The sequence below is a fragment of the Ursus maritimus genome, unplaced genomic scaffold, assembly GCF_017311325.1.
Source record: "Ursus maritimus isolate PB19 unplaced genomic scaffold, ASM1731132v1 scaffold_4, whole genome shotgun sequence".
In the NCBI taxonomy this organism is placed as follows: domain Eukaryota; kingdom Metazoa; phylum Chordata; class Mammalia; order Carnivora; family Ursidae; genus Ursus; species Ursus maritimus.
Genome location: NW_024426552.1, coordinates 46,673,816 through 46,691,141, shown reverse-complemented (window position 1 = coordinate 46,691,141; position 17,326 = coordinate 46,673,816). Strand labels below are relative to the sequence as shown.

The 17,326-nt window shown below is 39.8% G+C and overlaps 1 protein-coding gene across 18 annotated transcripts in view; it reads left to right on the top strand.

The window, feature by feature from the left end:
* The window catches only part of LOC103673262 (ABI family member 3 binding protein), a 231,995-nt gene that overhangs the window by 69,660 nt on the left and 145,009 nt on the right, over positions 1-17,326 (top strand). For all 18 annotated transcript variants that reach the window (XM_040621162.1, XM_008702020.2, XM_008702019.2 and 15 more), the window contains exons 3-4: positions 9,769-9,837; positions 13,341-13,473. In XM_040621162.1, coding sequence (XP_040477096.1) covers positions 9,769-9,837; positions 13,341-13,473 — 202 coding nt within the window. The remainder of the gene's footprint in view (positions 1-9,768; positions 9,838-13,340; positions 13,474-17,326) is intronic.

Genomic DNA, 17,326 nt, shown 5'->3' with positions numbered 1-17,326 from the left:
CAAAGGCTGAGAGTAGTCAGACCTCTGAGCCCCGGGGGCACAGCAGAACGTCCTGTCAAAGTGGGGATTGGTTCAGTATTCAGCTGATTTTGTGATAGAAATAATTACTGAACAGTGTAGAATTTGCTTTAAAATTTGCTTTAAATTTTTCAGGTGAAGGAGGGGTAATTCTTACATACAAACCACATATTAATTATAAGCAAAAACTTCAAGTAGTTCTACAGATAGGCTTAAAGAGTAAATTCAGCAATTACAGTTTATTGGCTTTAAAAAAAAGAAAAAAGATGATTTGCTTTTGCTGTATCCCAAACCTCTAATTAGTTTTTCGTTTCTTCTTGAAAAGCCTCAGTCCCTCCATCTTTACTCTTGCCCCAGGCTATAAAGGCATGGCGGAACAGATTCATGATTCTTTCAGAAAATAGTTGTTGTGTAATTCCTGTTTCCAGGTTTCAAAGTACAGAAATGAACAAAATATGAACGGAGTCTGGGCCAGATTCGATGCCATGCTCAGGCTACCACATCATCCTACAGGGGCTTAGAAATACTCTAAAAGTCAGAGGACTTTTATTGATTTGTGATGGTTCATAATTCTACAGACTCATTTTTATGTGCAACTAAGGGCAAAGTGCTAGGAATCCAAGTGATTTACTAAAAATTATTAAACTTTTATATTCATAGTTAAATTAGTACATTTCATGCACTTCTGACATGACTTAAAACTCTCTGTCCTCTATTTGGACTTCTGGCTTCCATGAAGCTTTGCAAAACTACGAGTTTGCACGTACCTAAGCAAACATTGCTCTTTCCCCAATTTTCTAGAAAAATGCCCCATCAGTGTTTTTCCAGAAGGGACACCAAACTTTCTGAAAGGATATCCATGATGTTCCTGAATCGGTCGAGTCTATCAGCTGCTGCTGTTCTAGCTTTTTAATGTCACACTTAATGGTATTTTGTGGTGAGTTTTTGTGTTGATACTACCCCCTGGAGGGATGCATCAACAATACTTGAGCTTCTCCTTTTCTAGTAACTTGGCCTCAGGGTGGATGTGGACTGCAGGTCAAATACGAATCCTTTATACCTCATTGCTGGAATGCATTCGGTGGAGTGGTGTCCACGTGTTGTTATTATTTATCACTGGAAGGTGAGAATGGGTGGAGCAGGTGGGGAGTAAGGTTGGTTACCCCAGTGAAATTTAGAAGGAACGAGGAGTGGCCTTTCAAGAAATGAGTAGACACGTAGCATTTACTGTCTTTCTGTATTCCAGCTCCCTGCCAGGTTGCACACCTCTCTTTCTCAGTGAGGTTCCCCTTCATGGACCAGCAGGCCAGGGACAGTGTCTGCAGGTTTAGGCAAAGGCAGCTGAGGTAGGACTGCAGAGCTAGGGGCCCGGCTGGAGCTCTGTTCGCTTCTCCCCACCACGGCCACACTCCGGAGATTCTTTTCTTTTTCAGAACCGAGTAGTGGGTAAGTGGAGCTCTCTGCCTGGGCTTCAAACACAAGGAGGCTTTTCAAGGGGATTTTTCAAACAGACATGACTCAGTGTTAGTGTTGGTGAAATAAGGTGCAGGAGCTGTCTGCCAAATGCTAAAAGCTAAAGGGAATTCTTAATTTGGAGTGTGCCCATTCAGGACCGATGACAGCCAGCTGTGGCATGTGGCCCCTTGTAGATGTAAAGGAGGATTGATAATACTTATGCATGGATACTTCCCTGGCCATAGTTTGGTGGTGGTGGTGGTGTTTTTAAAGGTTTTATTTATTTATTTGACAGAGAGAGAATGAGCACAAGCAGGGGGAGCAGCAGGGAGAGGGAGAGGGAGAAGCAGGCTCCCTGCAGAGCCGGGAGCCTGATGAGGGGCTGGATCCCAGGACCCCGGGATCATGACCTGAGCTGAAGGCAGATGCTTAAGGACTGAGTCACCCAAGCGCCCCTGTTTTGTTTGTTTTAGGTTTTGCCAGGGATTTTATTCTTAAGTTCTTAGTAGTCCTATGATGTGCCATGTTGACATCTCATAAAATAGTTACCTTACTTTATCAAATTCTAAAACACCTTTAACTGTAAATCACACCACTCTTTCATATACAACTAAAAAACAATAAAGCTGTTGATTAATGACACTGCTCTTGCACCCCTAGGGCTTTTCTTTAATACTTTATTGAAACAACTTCCTTTGCCTCGTTGATAATAATGATACATAATGTGAACATATTATCTATTTTTTATAAAGAGATGTGATTTTATTTTTTAAATAAAGTCTTTGTTAGAATAGCTTTAGATTTACAGAAAAATTGCTCATATAGTACAGACAGTTCCTAAATACTTTACATTCAAGTTCTCCTATTCTTTTTTTTTTTTTTTTAAAGCTTTTATTTATTAATTTGACAGAGACAGCCAGCGAGTGAGGGAACACAGCAGGGGAGTGGGAGAGGAAGAAGCAGGCTCCTAGTGGAGGAGCCTGATGTGGGGCTCAATCCCAGAACGCCGGGATCACGCCCTGAGCTGAAGGCAGACGCTTAATGACTGCACCACCCAGGCGCCCCTCAAGTTCTCCCATTCTTAACATGTTATGTTATATTGTGCATTTGTCACAACCAACAAACCAATATCCATACGTTATTAACTGAAGGCTGTACTTTATTTGATTTCCTTGGTTTTTACTGAAGATCCTTTTTCTCATCCTGGATTCCACGCAGGATGCCACATTATAATCTGTCACGTTTCCTCTGGCTCTGGTGGACAGGGTCTGTTTTCTCGACTTTCCTTATTTTTAGTGAAAGAATCTGGTTAGATGTTTTGTAGAATGCCCTTGGATTTAGTTTTATCTGATATTTTTCTCATGGTTAGACTGGGGCTGAGAGCTTGAGCAAGGAAAATATTACTTAAAAAAGTTTTAAAAGTAAAATAAACAACCAAAAAGAAAAAGGTTCAACAACCGCTAAATATTCTTCACCTTTAGAGTCTGAACCTTGTTTCACCTTTGACTCTGAGTTCTCAATAGCCTTGTTTTCCCACACCACAGCGTTCACTGGACCAGCAAGAATGCTAGTGACGCAGCAGCTTTGAAACCCTTCTCTACTGGGTTTTCTCCCAAATCACTGACCCTCTTCAGCCAGTTTTGAAACTGTCAATTTCTTGACTTTATTAGGAAAGGTTTCAGGTAATGACAGCAAGGTCAAAACTGCCCCTGAATGATGTAAGATACCATCGATCATAGGACGTATTTGAGAAATCTTAAAAGCTGGCGGATGGTATGTCTTAGAGCCATTTAAATAGGGTACTCTGAATTTTTAATATACCATTTCTTCTAAAACAGCTTTATTTTCAATATTGTTTAATTATCATTTGGGATTCAGATAAGACTATGTTGCTTTTATGTCTCCAAATCAAATTAAAACTAGTAAACTCTCACCTGCTAGATGAGGAGGAAATCAGATTTCTTCTCTTTAGGACTGTTTTCTCCCCAGTCTTGCAAAGCCTGAAGAGCTGGTGGAGTTCATTTGGAAGCCCATCCAACTTCTGCACAAAGTGGAAGAGCCTGGGGCTCCATTCCATTCACAGCCCCTCCCCCGTCTGCCCCTAGACCCTGGTTTTCTCTTCCTCCATCCTCTGATCAGGTGCCGACTGGCCAAAATCCCAGAGAGCGCCAGCACAGCTGCTCAGAGGAGGCCCCTCGTGTGAACAGGGCGCTAGCTTGGTGCCCACTGTTCTCCTTGCTGGCTTTCTAGGGCCCACGTTCTGCATCCCAGAGGCCTTTCTACAGCCCCAGTTACTTGAAGAAAGCAAGAGATTTCAGCCTCTTCCACTGGGGACCCAGAGGCAGCTGTCTCTCCCCCTCTCTGAGGGTGAACCAAAGATTAAGCATTACTGTTCTTTTCAAATCTCCAAATCACAAGAGGGATAATTCTACCTATTCGACTTTTTCTTTCTTTCTTTCTTTCTTTTTTTTTTAACATCAAAAATCTAGTTACTGACAAAAGGTGTTTATGGGCTGTCTTTAACAGACTCAGAGTCACCTCTGAATTCATTTTCATCTTGAATCCCTTCTCTGAACCTTGGAGGATGTCTGAGATGATGTTCACCTTCGCTGACCCAACTCTTTAAAGCACCATCATATGAACCGTTGGGTGCTTGGCCCCCCTCCTGCCAGAGTAAAGCCAGCACGGTGCCCCGTATGATTTAGTAGAGGATGTATGCTTTGCTTTATGTAGTTGAAATAGAATGAGACATGAGCAGAGGCACTGTATTCACATGAATTCACTCACAGTAACTTGCAAATGGCTGCTTCTGTCTGAGAACAAGTGAAAATAAGCTTGAAGAGGACAGCCATACTGAGTAAAGCAAGGAGACACCTCAAAAAGGGAATGGACATAGAAACTTAAATCTGGGTCCTGGTGAGCAAGTTTCTTCTAACTTAACAATTCTGGTAAGCTGATCTTTTGTGTAAATATTCCAGGAATGCTTTGAACCCACTGCCTCATTTTAGTCCCCCAAAGAACACATAGCATCATTGGTGATATTACTCGTTTGTTTTCCTAATCTGTGATCTCAGATACTCGATAGAAAAGCTGAAGCAGGTTCCAAAATAGAATCCTAGGATAACATTTAAAAAAATGAAGTAATAAAAGGGAAAGAAAAATGGGAGTTGAAAGTTCTGATAAAGCCAGGAAGAGCTACTCAACAGGAACGTAGGTAGTTTCCTCTACGTTACAGAAAGTTGGGTCAGATGCCTTAAGATCTATTTTACCACTTAAGATCTATTTTAAGGAAAGAGTCCATGGAATCCTTATTTATCAATTAAAAATTAGTGTTGAATTTTATCAAATGACTTTTAGTACCTGTTGAAATAGGCTTATTTTTTTTTCTTTTTATGACACATTTCTGGAATAAACTACACTTGGCCATAATATATTATTGTATTATGTGCTGGCAGATTCTGCATACCAATAAATTTTCTAGGATTTTTTGCATTGATGGGAGTATGACGAAGGAAAATTTATTCAGTGGCATCTGTTAAAGGCGGTTGGAAAGACTTTATTTAAGGGCGGGGACTATTGCAATCAGCGTAGGGACTGCTACGATGGCATCTTGCAGTGTGGCAGAGAGATCGAGCTTCACTCCGAATGCAAGGAAAAGTGGGAGTTTACAGCCCCGGAGCAGGACAGGAATGCGTGGATGGAAAATGAGAAGAAACATGAGGGTAAGGACGGGGGAACCTGGCTAAACTAACCTGTGGACTCTTGCTGAAGGCAGGCCGGGGCGGTCAGGGGATGGTGGAGGAGGGGAGCCTCACGTGTGCTGAGGTATGTGATCAGGTATGGACGGCAGGGCGTTCTGGCCAAACTGTTTTAGCAAAACACGTGGTAACATTGGACGACACAGAGATGAACACAAATGAAGCCCAAAAGTCAGGGCCTTGTTAAAAAGAGCTCATAAGAGCCTACTTAGAGTCTGGTCAGGACAGAGGATCTTTGTATGGTGTGTAATTTTATTTTATTTTTTAATTTTATTTATTTATTTTTAAAGATTTTATTTATTTGAGAGAGAGAGACAGCCAGCGAGAGAGGGAACATAAGCAGGTGGAGTGGGAGAGGAAGAAGCAGACTTCCACCGGAGCAGGGAGCCCGATGCGGGACTCGATCCTAGAACCCTGGGCTCACGCCCTGGGCCAAAGGCAGATGCTTAACGACTGAGCCACCCAGGCGCCCCTGTAATTTTATTTTTGTGAAATTTTTGCATTTTGGAGCCTGTGGCGATTGCTTTAAAAAAAAAAAAAAGCTTTCAACATTTTCCTTCCTTTTTATAAGTCCTCAGGGTCTCTTAAGACACAAATTTCTGCCTTCAGGAAGTCCTCATCTTTATTGTTATATGAGCTACCACTAAATTAGCACTTTGTGTGATAGGTACTGTGAAGGCTTAATCATCACTAAGATCCCTGTGCGGCTAGGAACTATGATTTTTTTCCCATTTTGCAGGGGAGGAAACAGATACACATACATTAAGCACTCACCTTATATAAGCAACTAGCGAGCAGGGATCTGATTCCAGGCTCTAGAAGACATGCTTTTGTGTCTAGAAATTTCATTTGATATGAAATCAAATTGTGAAAAAGATGGCAGGGGTAAATTATTATTTTTGTTCAAGCCTCTTATATGATTTCCTGGGGATCATCCTGGCTTATTAAATGTTATTTCATGGAAATTTGCACTGCAGAAATAAACCTCACTATGACTTCATTCTAAAGCAGTGTGGCTTGCAAGGTGGCTGTCTTCCAATAAAAATGTGAGAATTGGGATTTATCAAACAGAGTGATTATGGAAGAATGATTTGCATTACCGAAAAATCTAGCACTTTATAAAGGATTTCAATAATAAATTTCCTTAAACAGGAAGCTGTCCCAATCCTTCACCTCAGGGCATTTGAAATAGTAAGCAAGTTAGATGTAATTAGTCTACAACATGGTATAAGCTTAATGATTAGGAATGGAAAGTTGGTTAAAGTAACTGCATTCTACACAAATTTGCTTAAATTGACATTTTAATTACATACATTTTCTAAAGAAAATGCCAAAACACATTGGCATGTGTTACCAGAATTGCTGATCGAGACAAGTGTATGTATTTCCAGGCTGCTACAAATTCACAAAGAATTTCAGAGCGCAGAACTGAAATAGAAATTTTGGTTTTTTAGTTGTTTTATTTTTCCATGTTTGTGTTCCAAATCGAGTGCAAAGACTGCTGAAATACATGAATGTTGGAAGTTTCTAATGAGTAGTGAGAGGCCGCATATCTGCACCCAGTTCCCGACATCTGCTCCAATTTGTAATTGGCTGTCACAGCCTCGGTTTTATGCAAAATGACTGATCATAACAAAAATTACTCTTAAATTGCTCATATAACCATATGTCTTGGATCATGGCACTATCTTTGGCTTCTGCGTATGTTATTTTTCTAGTATTTCAGGCCTTTTTTTTTTTTTTAAACCACTGAGGCAGAATTGAATTAATGTGCATCAAGGAAGGAAATAGACTCTGCCACAGTGAGTGTTACTTAAGAAAAATAGAGATTTAGCTTTGTTTTCTAGAAGTAAATTCAAGGTAACATATAGTTTGCATGGCCAAGTTAAAAATAAATACAAGGCCCTTGTTTCAAAAAGCAGGAGAAAATTGTCATTAAAGATACTAAAATATTTCCTTTCTTCCACAGCTTCTCAACTTATGATGATGTTATTTTATTTGCTATTTCATGTCATTAGTAAATTAAAATTTTAAATTATTTACGTGAATTTTGCCATTTATCTTTACGTTGTGCAATGCTAGTTTAAAATGAAAATATAGGCCTTCAACTAAGCAGAATCACAGATCACACAATTTGTGCTTTGTCCCTGATACAGGCATGTGTATTTCATTCTTGCCAGAAGAGTGGAAATACACAAAACTAGCTGCTCTTTTTCCTTCACTTCTTGACACGTGTACATTCTATAACTTTGCCTTTGGCTTACTTACAAGTGAGGAAGAAGGGAGAAGCACGGGAACTGGGGGTTGCTCCAGCTTCCCCTTTCCTTCTAGGTGCTCCTTCTCAGCATAAGTGGTAGGCAAATACAGAGAACTAACATGAGGAGGAGAGGATACTACAGGATTGCTTGGTCGTTTGTGTTACAATGCCATTGCCTTCTGCGTGGAAGCAAGTTTTGGTTTGCTTGAACAGTGTGTCCTCACAGGTCCCCTCCATGCCCTCTTCCTCAGCCAGAGATGCAGTAAGCTTGCCTTGTTTGGCCTTAGAGTCTTGCTGAACCCCCATCTGTCCTGGGTCCCTGGGAACGCTATGCTGAGAGGGCAACTCAACCACTGTATGGGTGTGGAAGAGACTGTAGGCCTGCCTGTTGTTCCTGTCTCCTCTGCTCGCACACAGGCTTTATGGTCCCTTCAGACTGCCCTTAAAAACCCAGAGGCAAAGATAAAACTATTAAGAATTTCAAGATGCTGACAGCAGGGCATTAATTCAAGCACGAGACCCTTCTGAGCATGGGGCCCTGTGTGACGGTGCATGTTGCCTGCCCATGAAGCTGACCCTGCCTCTGTGACGTCCTCTACAAATTGTGGTGATAATAGTGTGTGTCAAATAGGATTGCTGTGAGGAGTAAATAAGTCACAAATGTAAAGTGTTTAATAAGCACCCTACACATATATGTGGTACTTTCTTAATACTTATATTGCTTTATATCCCAAATAAAATCAGGAAATGTATTATATTCCTATTAGGGACCTTGATTTAGGTTAAGCATTCCTGTATAAGCTCCACTAAGCAAGATATGCCTTCAAACATGAGACTCTGAAACATAACGAATCTTCTTTTATCTGTGTTGTGGTCATGAGGCAATTACCAGTAAGCGGGCAAAGCTCTGAGGTCGGTTCGAGAGGTTACCTGGTTTCCTTTATGTGGTATAATTACTGTAGCAGGTTACAGCAAATAAGGCTGTGTGGGGTGTCCAGAAAAAGACAAAGGCTCAAGTCATTCGAAGTGCCTGAATGGCCAGGTTGTCTGTAGCTGAGAATGAGGTCAGCCCTGTAAAGCCTTGGGCAGAGAAGGCATCTGTTCCAAACTCAGAGGGGACACCCTTAAACCCAGAATGAAAACAGACGTGAGCTCTGAGTGAGCAGGGGTGAACTCTTGTTGACTGCAGCATCCAGACAAAACTGGGTGTAGAATGAATTTCAGGAGCCAAGGTCACCGCAGAGCTACTGTAGATAATAGTCATCAGTCAGTTCAGTAGACATGCGTATGAAATGCTATTTAGTACACCCAATGTATATTTCACTTATTTATGTATATTTAAATCAACCATCTTGGAAACAGCAATTCAAAAAAAAGAAAGATTTGATAAATTATTAGCTCCTGATTTACTGCGTACTGATTGTTTAAACATTTTATTTAAAACCTAAATATTTTTTTAAAGATTTTACTAATTTATTTTTACAGAGAGAGCGAGCACACAAGCAGGAGGGGCAGGGAGAGGGTGAGGGAGAGAGAGTATCAGGCCAACTCCGTGCTGAGGGCAGAGCTGCAGGGCTCGATCTCACCATCCTGAGATCACGACCTGAGCCAAAACCAGGAGTTGGACACTTAACCAACGGCACCACCCAGTCTCCCCTAAAGCCTAAATATTTTTAAAAGGGATTCTCTTTTTATTTATTTTCCATTGTAGATGAAAAGTATACCAACCTGAAATTGTGACTTTGTTTAAACATTGCTCACAAAAATGATTGAATATGCTAACAGGCTGAGAAATTATGCAAATAGGATAAAAATAAATAGAACATTATGAATATTCATATTACTACAGAAGTGAGCCATTTCAGATCATACAGCAGGTGAGATCCTGCTGTGTCTCATGTGTCTTATGCAACTATGACTTTCCTTCTTGGATTCTGAAGCATCAGGCTGAGTCCTGTGAAGAGTAGGATAACGAAGTGGATATGATTGGATTTTTAAAAAATCCCTTTGGGAAGGATTGATGAAAATGTGGCACAAAATCTGTGCCTAGCAAGATTGGTTTTGAAAATCTGGATTTAATTTTCATTTTAAGAACTTAATGGACTGAACCGTCTCAGGAAGTATTAACTTTCCACATTCCTGGGTCGTCTCCTCCGCTGGTGCTGTGGTTACAATGACTAAGGCCCTGGGAACACTGAGTCAGGACGTGCGTTTGCGGTCGGTCGCGGATGTTGCTCCCTCGCAGAGAATTTGACTGATAAATACTGTGATCTTTTCCAGATGCAGAGCCTAAATACCTGATTGTTGTGCGGCCTGCCCCTCCTCCCAGTCAAAAGAAGTCATGCTCAGGTATATTCTGCTCATTTTTCAGGTTCTGTTCACTGTAAACCATGCCTTTTTGTGTCTGCCTGTGGAGACCAAGTGGGGAGGCCTTTGGAATGCGGACTAGAATATGTGAGACAGCAGCCCCATGGCAGCAGATACCCTGCTCCCTGCTTGCGGGTGTTACAGTCAGTCGGGATCTGATCCCAGCACCGCAGACAAAGCTATAGGGAATTTAGGCAAATCACTGACCTTCTTGGTGCCTCCTTTCTTCTGCATTCCAGAGTCCTTGTGGGGCTTACATGAGTTCATGGTGTGGCCTTGCAGGACAGGGCCTGGCCCACAGCAAGTGCTGGCTTAGAGTTAGCTCCTGTTAGCCTGAATCTACTTTGCAGTGTGTCAACTCAGGCCCGCTCTGGAGCTTTCCAGACTTCAAGGGCAAAATCTGATGTCTAACCTTTGTTGAAGGAGACTGTTTACATTTCAAAAGCATCGCTCCTTCGTGTGCATGGTAAATGGGTTGGAACTTGGGTTCTACTTTACTCCTCCTGTCTCCCTTTGGGACCCTCTTCTATTGAGTCCAACATGAGAGCAAGGACTGCTTTCCCCGAAGAGCAACACAACGCCGAGACTCCCGGGGAGAGGGAGACTGGAAACAGGAAAGTAAATAACCTATGAACGTATAAGTAGAAACATTTTCCACAGGCTAAAGAAAGATGAAAACCGTACATTGTCCCAATTTCACTACTAAAATTTCTTCTCAGATCAAAAAGGCAGGCCACTGCTGTCAGAACCTAAAAGAGCTGGGAATATGCCTTTACCGTCCGATGTCACATCTCCCTAACTGTACATAGTTGATAAAAATGCTTTTCTTTTCTTTTTTTTTTTTTTTAAGATTTTATTTATTTATTCAACAGATAGAGACAGCCAGCGAGAGAGGGAACACAAGCAGGGGGAGTGGGAGAGGAAGAAGCAGGCTCATAGCGGAGGAGCGTGATGTGGGACTCGATCCCATAACGCCGGGATCATGCCTTAGCCGAAGGCAGACGCTTAACCGCTGTGCCACCCAGGCGCCCCTTCTTTTCTTTTTCATCTAATGCGAACTGCTTTTAATATTTCCTAATCATGTTTATCTTTTATAGTACACTAGATGTCAAGCAAAAAGGATCTCTTTTGTTTGTTCTATGTTTCTAGAGGGATGAAATGGGCTGGGGGAGCGTACAGATCCTCACACCGGCCCTTTGCAGCTGTGTATGTCATATCTTCCCGCTGCATCAGCCACGCCTGTTACCAGAAATTTGTTGCCACAGTCCCCTCCCCTCCTTCTGTTGGTTTTCACTTCTTTTTAAAGAAGCAGTAAACAGTCAAACATTTTGAAAAATACAAATTCCTTTTCCTGGACTCCTAAATCCTCCCAAAGCATGAGGGATATTTCAGTGACTCCTTATAACTTATAATGATAGTTGTCATTTCAAGACTTTATTTCAAAATATTTAAAAAAGTCAAGAAGTATTAGTATGGATCCATGGGATTCTGGCTTCATGTTCATCAAAGTATTTCTCAATACAAACATACAAAAATGTGTAAGGGGTGTCAAAAGAGTGATTACACCTTAGTCACACTTTATAACTTCATTTGGGAACTTGTAGGACACTGGTCTGGAAATTATTTTTCCCTTTGTGACGACCAGCTCAGGAAATTGTTTCATCTTGCTCAGGATATAATACCCCACCTTTCCTTTCAGGCAACGGATGTAATTTTTTTGTAGTCTGCATTTGAGAATGATACAATGACTAATGCATTAACTTCGATTCATTTTATATTTGCATCTGCCACATAAATTTTAATCATTTTTATATCCAAACTTAGTGAAATAATTATTTTATGGTCATGTAGGCCTTAGGTTCCCCTGGAGAAAGGAAAAGTTATCTTTTGTGTCTGAATGGCATAATCTTCATACAGTGTGAGCTATGCCGATGATGTAGTGTAGAAAACAAAAAAAAACCCAAGAACTAGATTACATTCAGAAGACGGAAATTTGAATCTTGATCTTGCTCTTGGTGTGACCTTGGATACCCTTGAAACTTCTCTGGGCCTTATTTTTCATTTGTAAAATGAGATAGTTGTATTACATTAGTGAAAACCAACTCAGGGGTGGCAGGAGGAATATCAGAATCCCTTCAGGCCTTTTTCAAACTACATAAACCCCTTACCCTCACTAGGTTCTAATCTACCCTCTTTGGGAGTCAGACTTGGGCTCTGGGAATCACAATCACACAAGGCAGTATTACAGGTGGAGGTGGAAAACTTTATGGAGAAGGAAAAAAGCATGTTTGCAAACAAATAAACAGCTATCCTTGACAATTATTTCAAATATCTTTTAAAAAATTCAGCTATGTTACCATGAAACAATTGGCCACCACTAGGCTATATATGTTCTGGACTGAGAAGTTTTTTCACCAGAATAACAACTCACGGAACTTAAATCTAGCAGAAGCAGTAAGGATGGGACAATTTTAAAGGGCATTTGGTTCAGATAACTTTAACTAAGCTTATATAAGAGGTACCTTCCTACCTATTAGTTCCTACTGCATTTGATCAAAATAAGGTAAGTTCTTCCAATAGCAAATATAACAGGCGTGGTCTCATAAAATTAAAGAGGGTATCCAATGGAAATAAAAAGAATGTTTTACGTTCTGCATAGTTTTATTAGCTATCTTATTGTATTTTTATGTTACTTACAGATCTTTTAATGAGCCATGGCAAAGGATCTTCATTGCTCTTTTTTATTGTCCCCCATTCCTGAAGTTTCAAATATTTTTGAAAATGCAAATACCTTCCCCCCCATATGCTGGAAAAGAATCTAAAGTGGTTTATCACCATCACTTGGCGTTGCCCAAATCCAATTCATCCCATCAGAACAACTGTACTCCTGTGTCATCCAAATTCTGCCAGCATTATTAAGAATGTGTAAAAAATGTGTATACATTTTCCATTTAGGCAATCAGTATTTTAAAAAAAAGGCCTATTGTAATAGTATGACAAGGGATTTTATACTTCTAAATTGGTTTTAAAAAAGAATATAACCTACATTTCACACTAATTCATAGTCTTGGGAGAAGAGGGAAAAACCAACCTGCTTTTATTGTATCTGTAAAAGAAATGAAGTGAGCGAATGCAGTTGCATTATTTATTTCACTGCTAATAGCCACGACTTTCATATTCATCCGTAACCCATAAGAAAACAAAGCCTAGGTATAATTGCAGATAGTTTACATGCATATTACCCATATATGCATGCATATATACATATACATACATATACACATAAATCTCAAAATGATATTTTGTTTGGTTTGTGCTTAAATTCATGGGCAAAAAAATTGGTAATATTTGTGCACTCCGTGAGAAGAAAAGGAGCTTGATGCTTTCATGCTCTTTATCATCTTCCCAAGTCATTTTCATGCATTCTACCCCAATCATAAAAATATACTGTGTTACCGGAATTAACCTGCACGTTACCTCCGTAGGTAAAGCACGTTCTCGCAAACCTCTCCAGCTGGTGGTTGGCACTCTGACACCAAGCTCTGTATTCCTCTCCTGGGGTTTCCTCATTAACCCGCACCATGACTGGACATTGCCGAGTCACTGTCCCAATGACAGGTAATTCATCCTTACAAAGGATTTTTTTTTTGTTTTTACCTGAAAATTCACTCTTGCTTTTAGTAGTATCTGTGCATGCTCTGGAAGAATGAATAAATATCAGGGGCATCAGCACGTATCGATCACCCATTAGCTATACAGCCTGTTCTGGGTGTGAGAGGAAGGAAGATACTGAGGGTCCCTACCCTTGAGAGAATTATCATCTACCTGAGTAGAAAACACATGCAAGCATTTTTTTCTTCCCAAAGAACAAAGTACAAGGGAGAATGAGCCAAATAGCAAGTGGGGAGCATCAGTGAGAACAGTAATAAAAGCTCAGAGGAAGAGGCCCAAGGCAGTTAGGAAAGATGGTTAAAAGTGGGAAATGCTGACCTTTGGTTGGAAAGGGATGGAACTTTGGTTTGACAGTTGAAGAAGTGCTAGAAGCAGTAGTTCTCAAAGGGTGGCCCCAAGCCAAGCAGCATCAAGATCAGCTGGGTTCACTTCTCAAGGCCCCCTCCAGATCTACCGAATCCAAAGCTCTGAAGGTGGGCCCAGGAATCTGTTTTAACAAGCCCTCTGGAAGATTCTGATGCCTACTTACGTTTGAGAATCACTGGTTTAGAAAACTGGAGAGTTAGGGGGCGAGATGTAGACAGAGGAAAAGCACAGGTTTGGAGGTGAAGCTCCTATCTTCCTTAGCAGGACAAAATAAGAAAATCTAAGTATATTTTTAAAGCGTGGCCATTCATCCACCCAGCACATATATTCGGCATGGTCTATGTGCTGGGCAGTGTACAACATGCTGAAGCTGGGAAATAAAATGGTTGTTTATCATAAATATCTACTATGTTCTCTTTAAAATTCAGAACTTTGCATCTGACATGCATTCCAAATTCTCGGGCTTCAACAAAGGCATTTCATTAATTTTTTTTTAATTTTAAAAAGACTCAAGGTGATTTTTAAATTGTGGAAGTTTGATTTCCTTTCTAATAAAAAATGTGCTGTTGAGGTATAATTTAAGTCCAGGACAATGCACAGCTTGATCAGTTACGAAAATGCACGTGATCATGTATCCTCTGCTCCCTCGGGAAAGAGAACATTGTCATCCTTCCAGCCAGAAGCTTCCTCAAGAAGCAGCCACTGAGGGGATTTCCATCACTGTAGATTAGGTTGCCTAATTATGCCTCACCTATAATTACACATAAATTGAATCATATACTATGTTGTTCTTGTGTCTGTCTGTTTGCATTCAGCATATTTTGAGTTTCACTGAATGCATTGCAGGTATTAATAGTTCATTCCTTTTTTTTTAATTCTTGAGTTGTATTCTGTTATGTGGCTATTCCAGCATTTATTATCTACTCTCTTGTTGGTAGACACCCAATTGTGTCTTGTTTTGGGTTATTATGAAATTAGACTTTATAAATTTTTTTGTAGAAGACTTTATGGAGTATCTTTTAATGTCTCTTAGATAAATACCTAGGAGTGGAATTGCTGGGTCACAGGGGAAATGTTTATTTATTTATTTGTTTGTTTGTTTGTTTATTTATTTAGCCTGACTTTTCCACTTACACTCGCATAGGCGATATGAGAGTTCAAATTGCTCCACATCCTCAGCAGCATTTCATGCCACGAGCATTTTGCATTTTTGCCGTTCTGGCATAGCAGCGTCTTGTGAGAGTTTTAATACACACTTCTCTTGTCCTAACAATACGGAGCACTTTTTCATAGGCTTTTTGTCTTGATCTCTCTTGCGTGGTGTTTTATTTTTATTTGTCGAAATTGAAAAGAAAGAAGGACCTTTAAAAATGTAAGTTCTCAAGAGTACCTTTCATATGACTTTGATTAGGAAATCTAGACTAAGAAAAATAATAGATTTTTCCTTCACATGTTCATAGTTCTGCAGGAAGAAATTATTGGAAAAAGCCATGTAGACGGTATTGCCAAAACCAATTTTTTTTTTTTTGAAAAATAAGCTTGAGATGTTTCAAAGAATCTGAAATGTTCCTTTATCACTCATCACTAAGTCCATAACTCATTTTGTTTGGAAAATGGACTCTTAGAAGAACATGCTTTCTTGTGATAATTCCAGCTTTACTTAGTGCTAAGAAAATTAACACTTATGGATTGCTTTCTTACTCCTTTTCATTTTCTTTAGTCTTTAATTAAAAAAGACCAAAGGGGGGTGGGAAGGAAGAAAGGAAATTTGTTGCTCTTGTAGCAAAATGCAGCTGATCTTAATAGTTACTTAACTTGCTTGATAAATTCATGAAGTTTGGTGACCTGCAAATTCATAGAGAAAGCTTTGGATATGATTTCTTCCCCTGTCCTCAAACTTTTCCTTCGATTTCCCTTGGTCTTACCCCTTCATGAAAGCCTTTATCTGATGCTGATTCTAACTGATAGATGTTGCCATAGTTTGATAGCATAAGGAGGTAATAGGGAGGAGAGGAGCAGATGACCTGGTAAAGCTAGAACATTAACAAGGCAATTGAGGAGAAGACCCAAGCTACTCAAACCATGTGTGCGCCTCTCCCTCACCTCCTTGCTCACACACCCTGGCTTTGCTCTTCTCATCAAATAGATGGAGTCATGCCCATCAGATCACACTAGGCAAAATCAGTAATTCTACTTAGAACAAAGTTTTTTTAAAAGATTCAACAATAGCATATCGAGATGCTTGTAAACTTTCAAACCTGAATGAGTGGGACAAGCAAGGTATCCTTGACAGAAATAGGGGACTCTTAGGACATGACTAAAAGGGAAGAATTCAGTGGTGATGCCTGGAAAAAAGCACTTGGAGTTCTTGTGGATTTCATTTACACATGTCTCCTGTATTCCTAGTTAGTACTGTTAATAAAGAGCTGACATTTAAAGTCTTGGTGGAATCTGAGAAAAAGTAGTAGTCCTTGTTTAAAAGCTCTGGAACTACTGTGCACATTATAAACCCCCAAATAAATCCACCAGGATTCTAAATCAATGTAATTAGAAGCAGACTTGGAGAAATCTACCCCTACATGATGGTGGGTTGTTTTGTTTTGTTTTGTTTAGAATTTCAACTAAGCCAGTAGGTTACAATAAGGAGTAGTACCTATAGGGAATGATTACTTCTTGAAGACTGGAAGATTAATATGCTGAATTTTTCCTTCAAGAGTACCTTCTTAAAAAATCGTTGGAATCTAATCCATCAAATTCTAATATTGGCACCCTGTGTAAAGTCTCTGATTCTTAAAAAAAAAAAATCACTTCTTATTGATTTGTACAGCCCCATTTATCCTATGCAATGCAAAATAATTTGTTGGAAATTTTTTTCTTTATACTTTGATTTTGGACTTTCTGTATCCAAGTTCTGTGTAGTAAGTTTCCAGAGAGAAAATCCCTGTTTCATTTTGTTTTAAATTTGGAAGTATTAATGGAGTATCATTTTATTCTTCATGACACGTGGCTCTATTTCTGTTTGCACAGGGTCCATATGGGTATCCATGTTCTTAAATCCTTTTCTGAATTCACACTGGAAAATAGATGTGCTTAATTTACAGTTTTTATTCTTAATAGGCTTTGAATGGAAGAACGTACACATTTGTCCTTAATACATCTAAGGTCCAAAGAAAACTTTCCAAATTGGCCCAAATGAAGAGTAAAACATGTTTTTAACCAAAATTTATTTCCTCATTAATAGCTTATTTTTTCCTTCCCATGTTTCCAGCTTGTTAAAGTGTTCAAGATTGCTTTAGTTCTCACTCCTTTGCCAACTTATTAAAGCTTTATGATTTGTTTAGAAATCATTTTCACATTTTCTAGCACTTTCACATTGTACTTATTTACTGTTAATGTAGAATGAGGCCCCCCCTTCTCAGCCAGTCCAGAACAG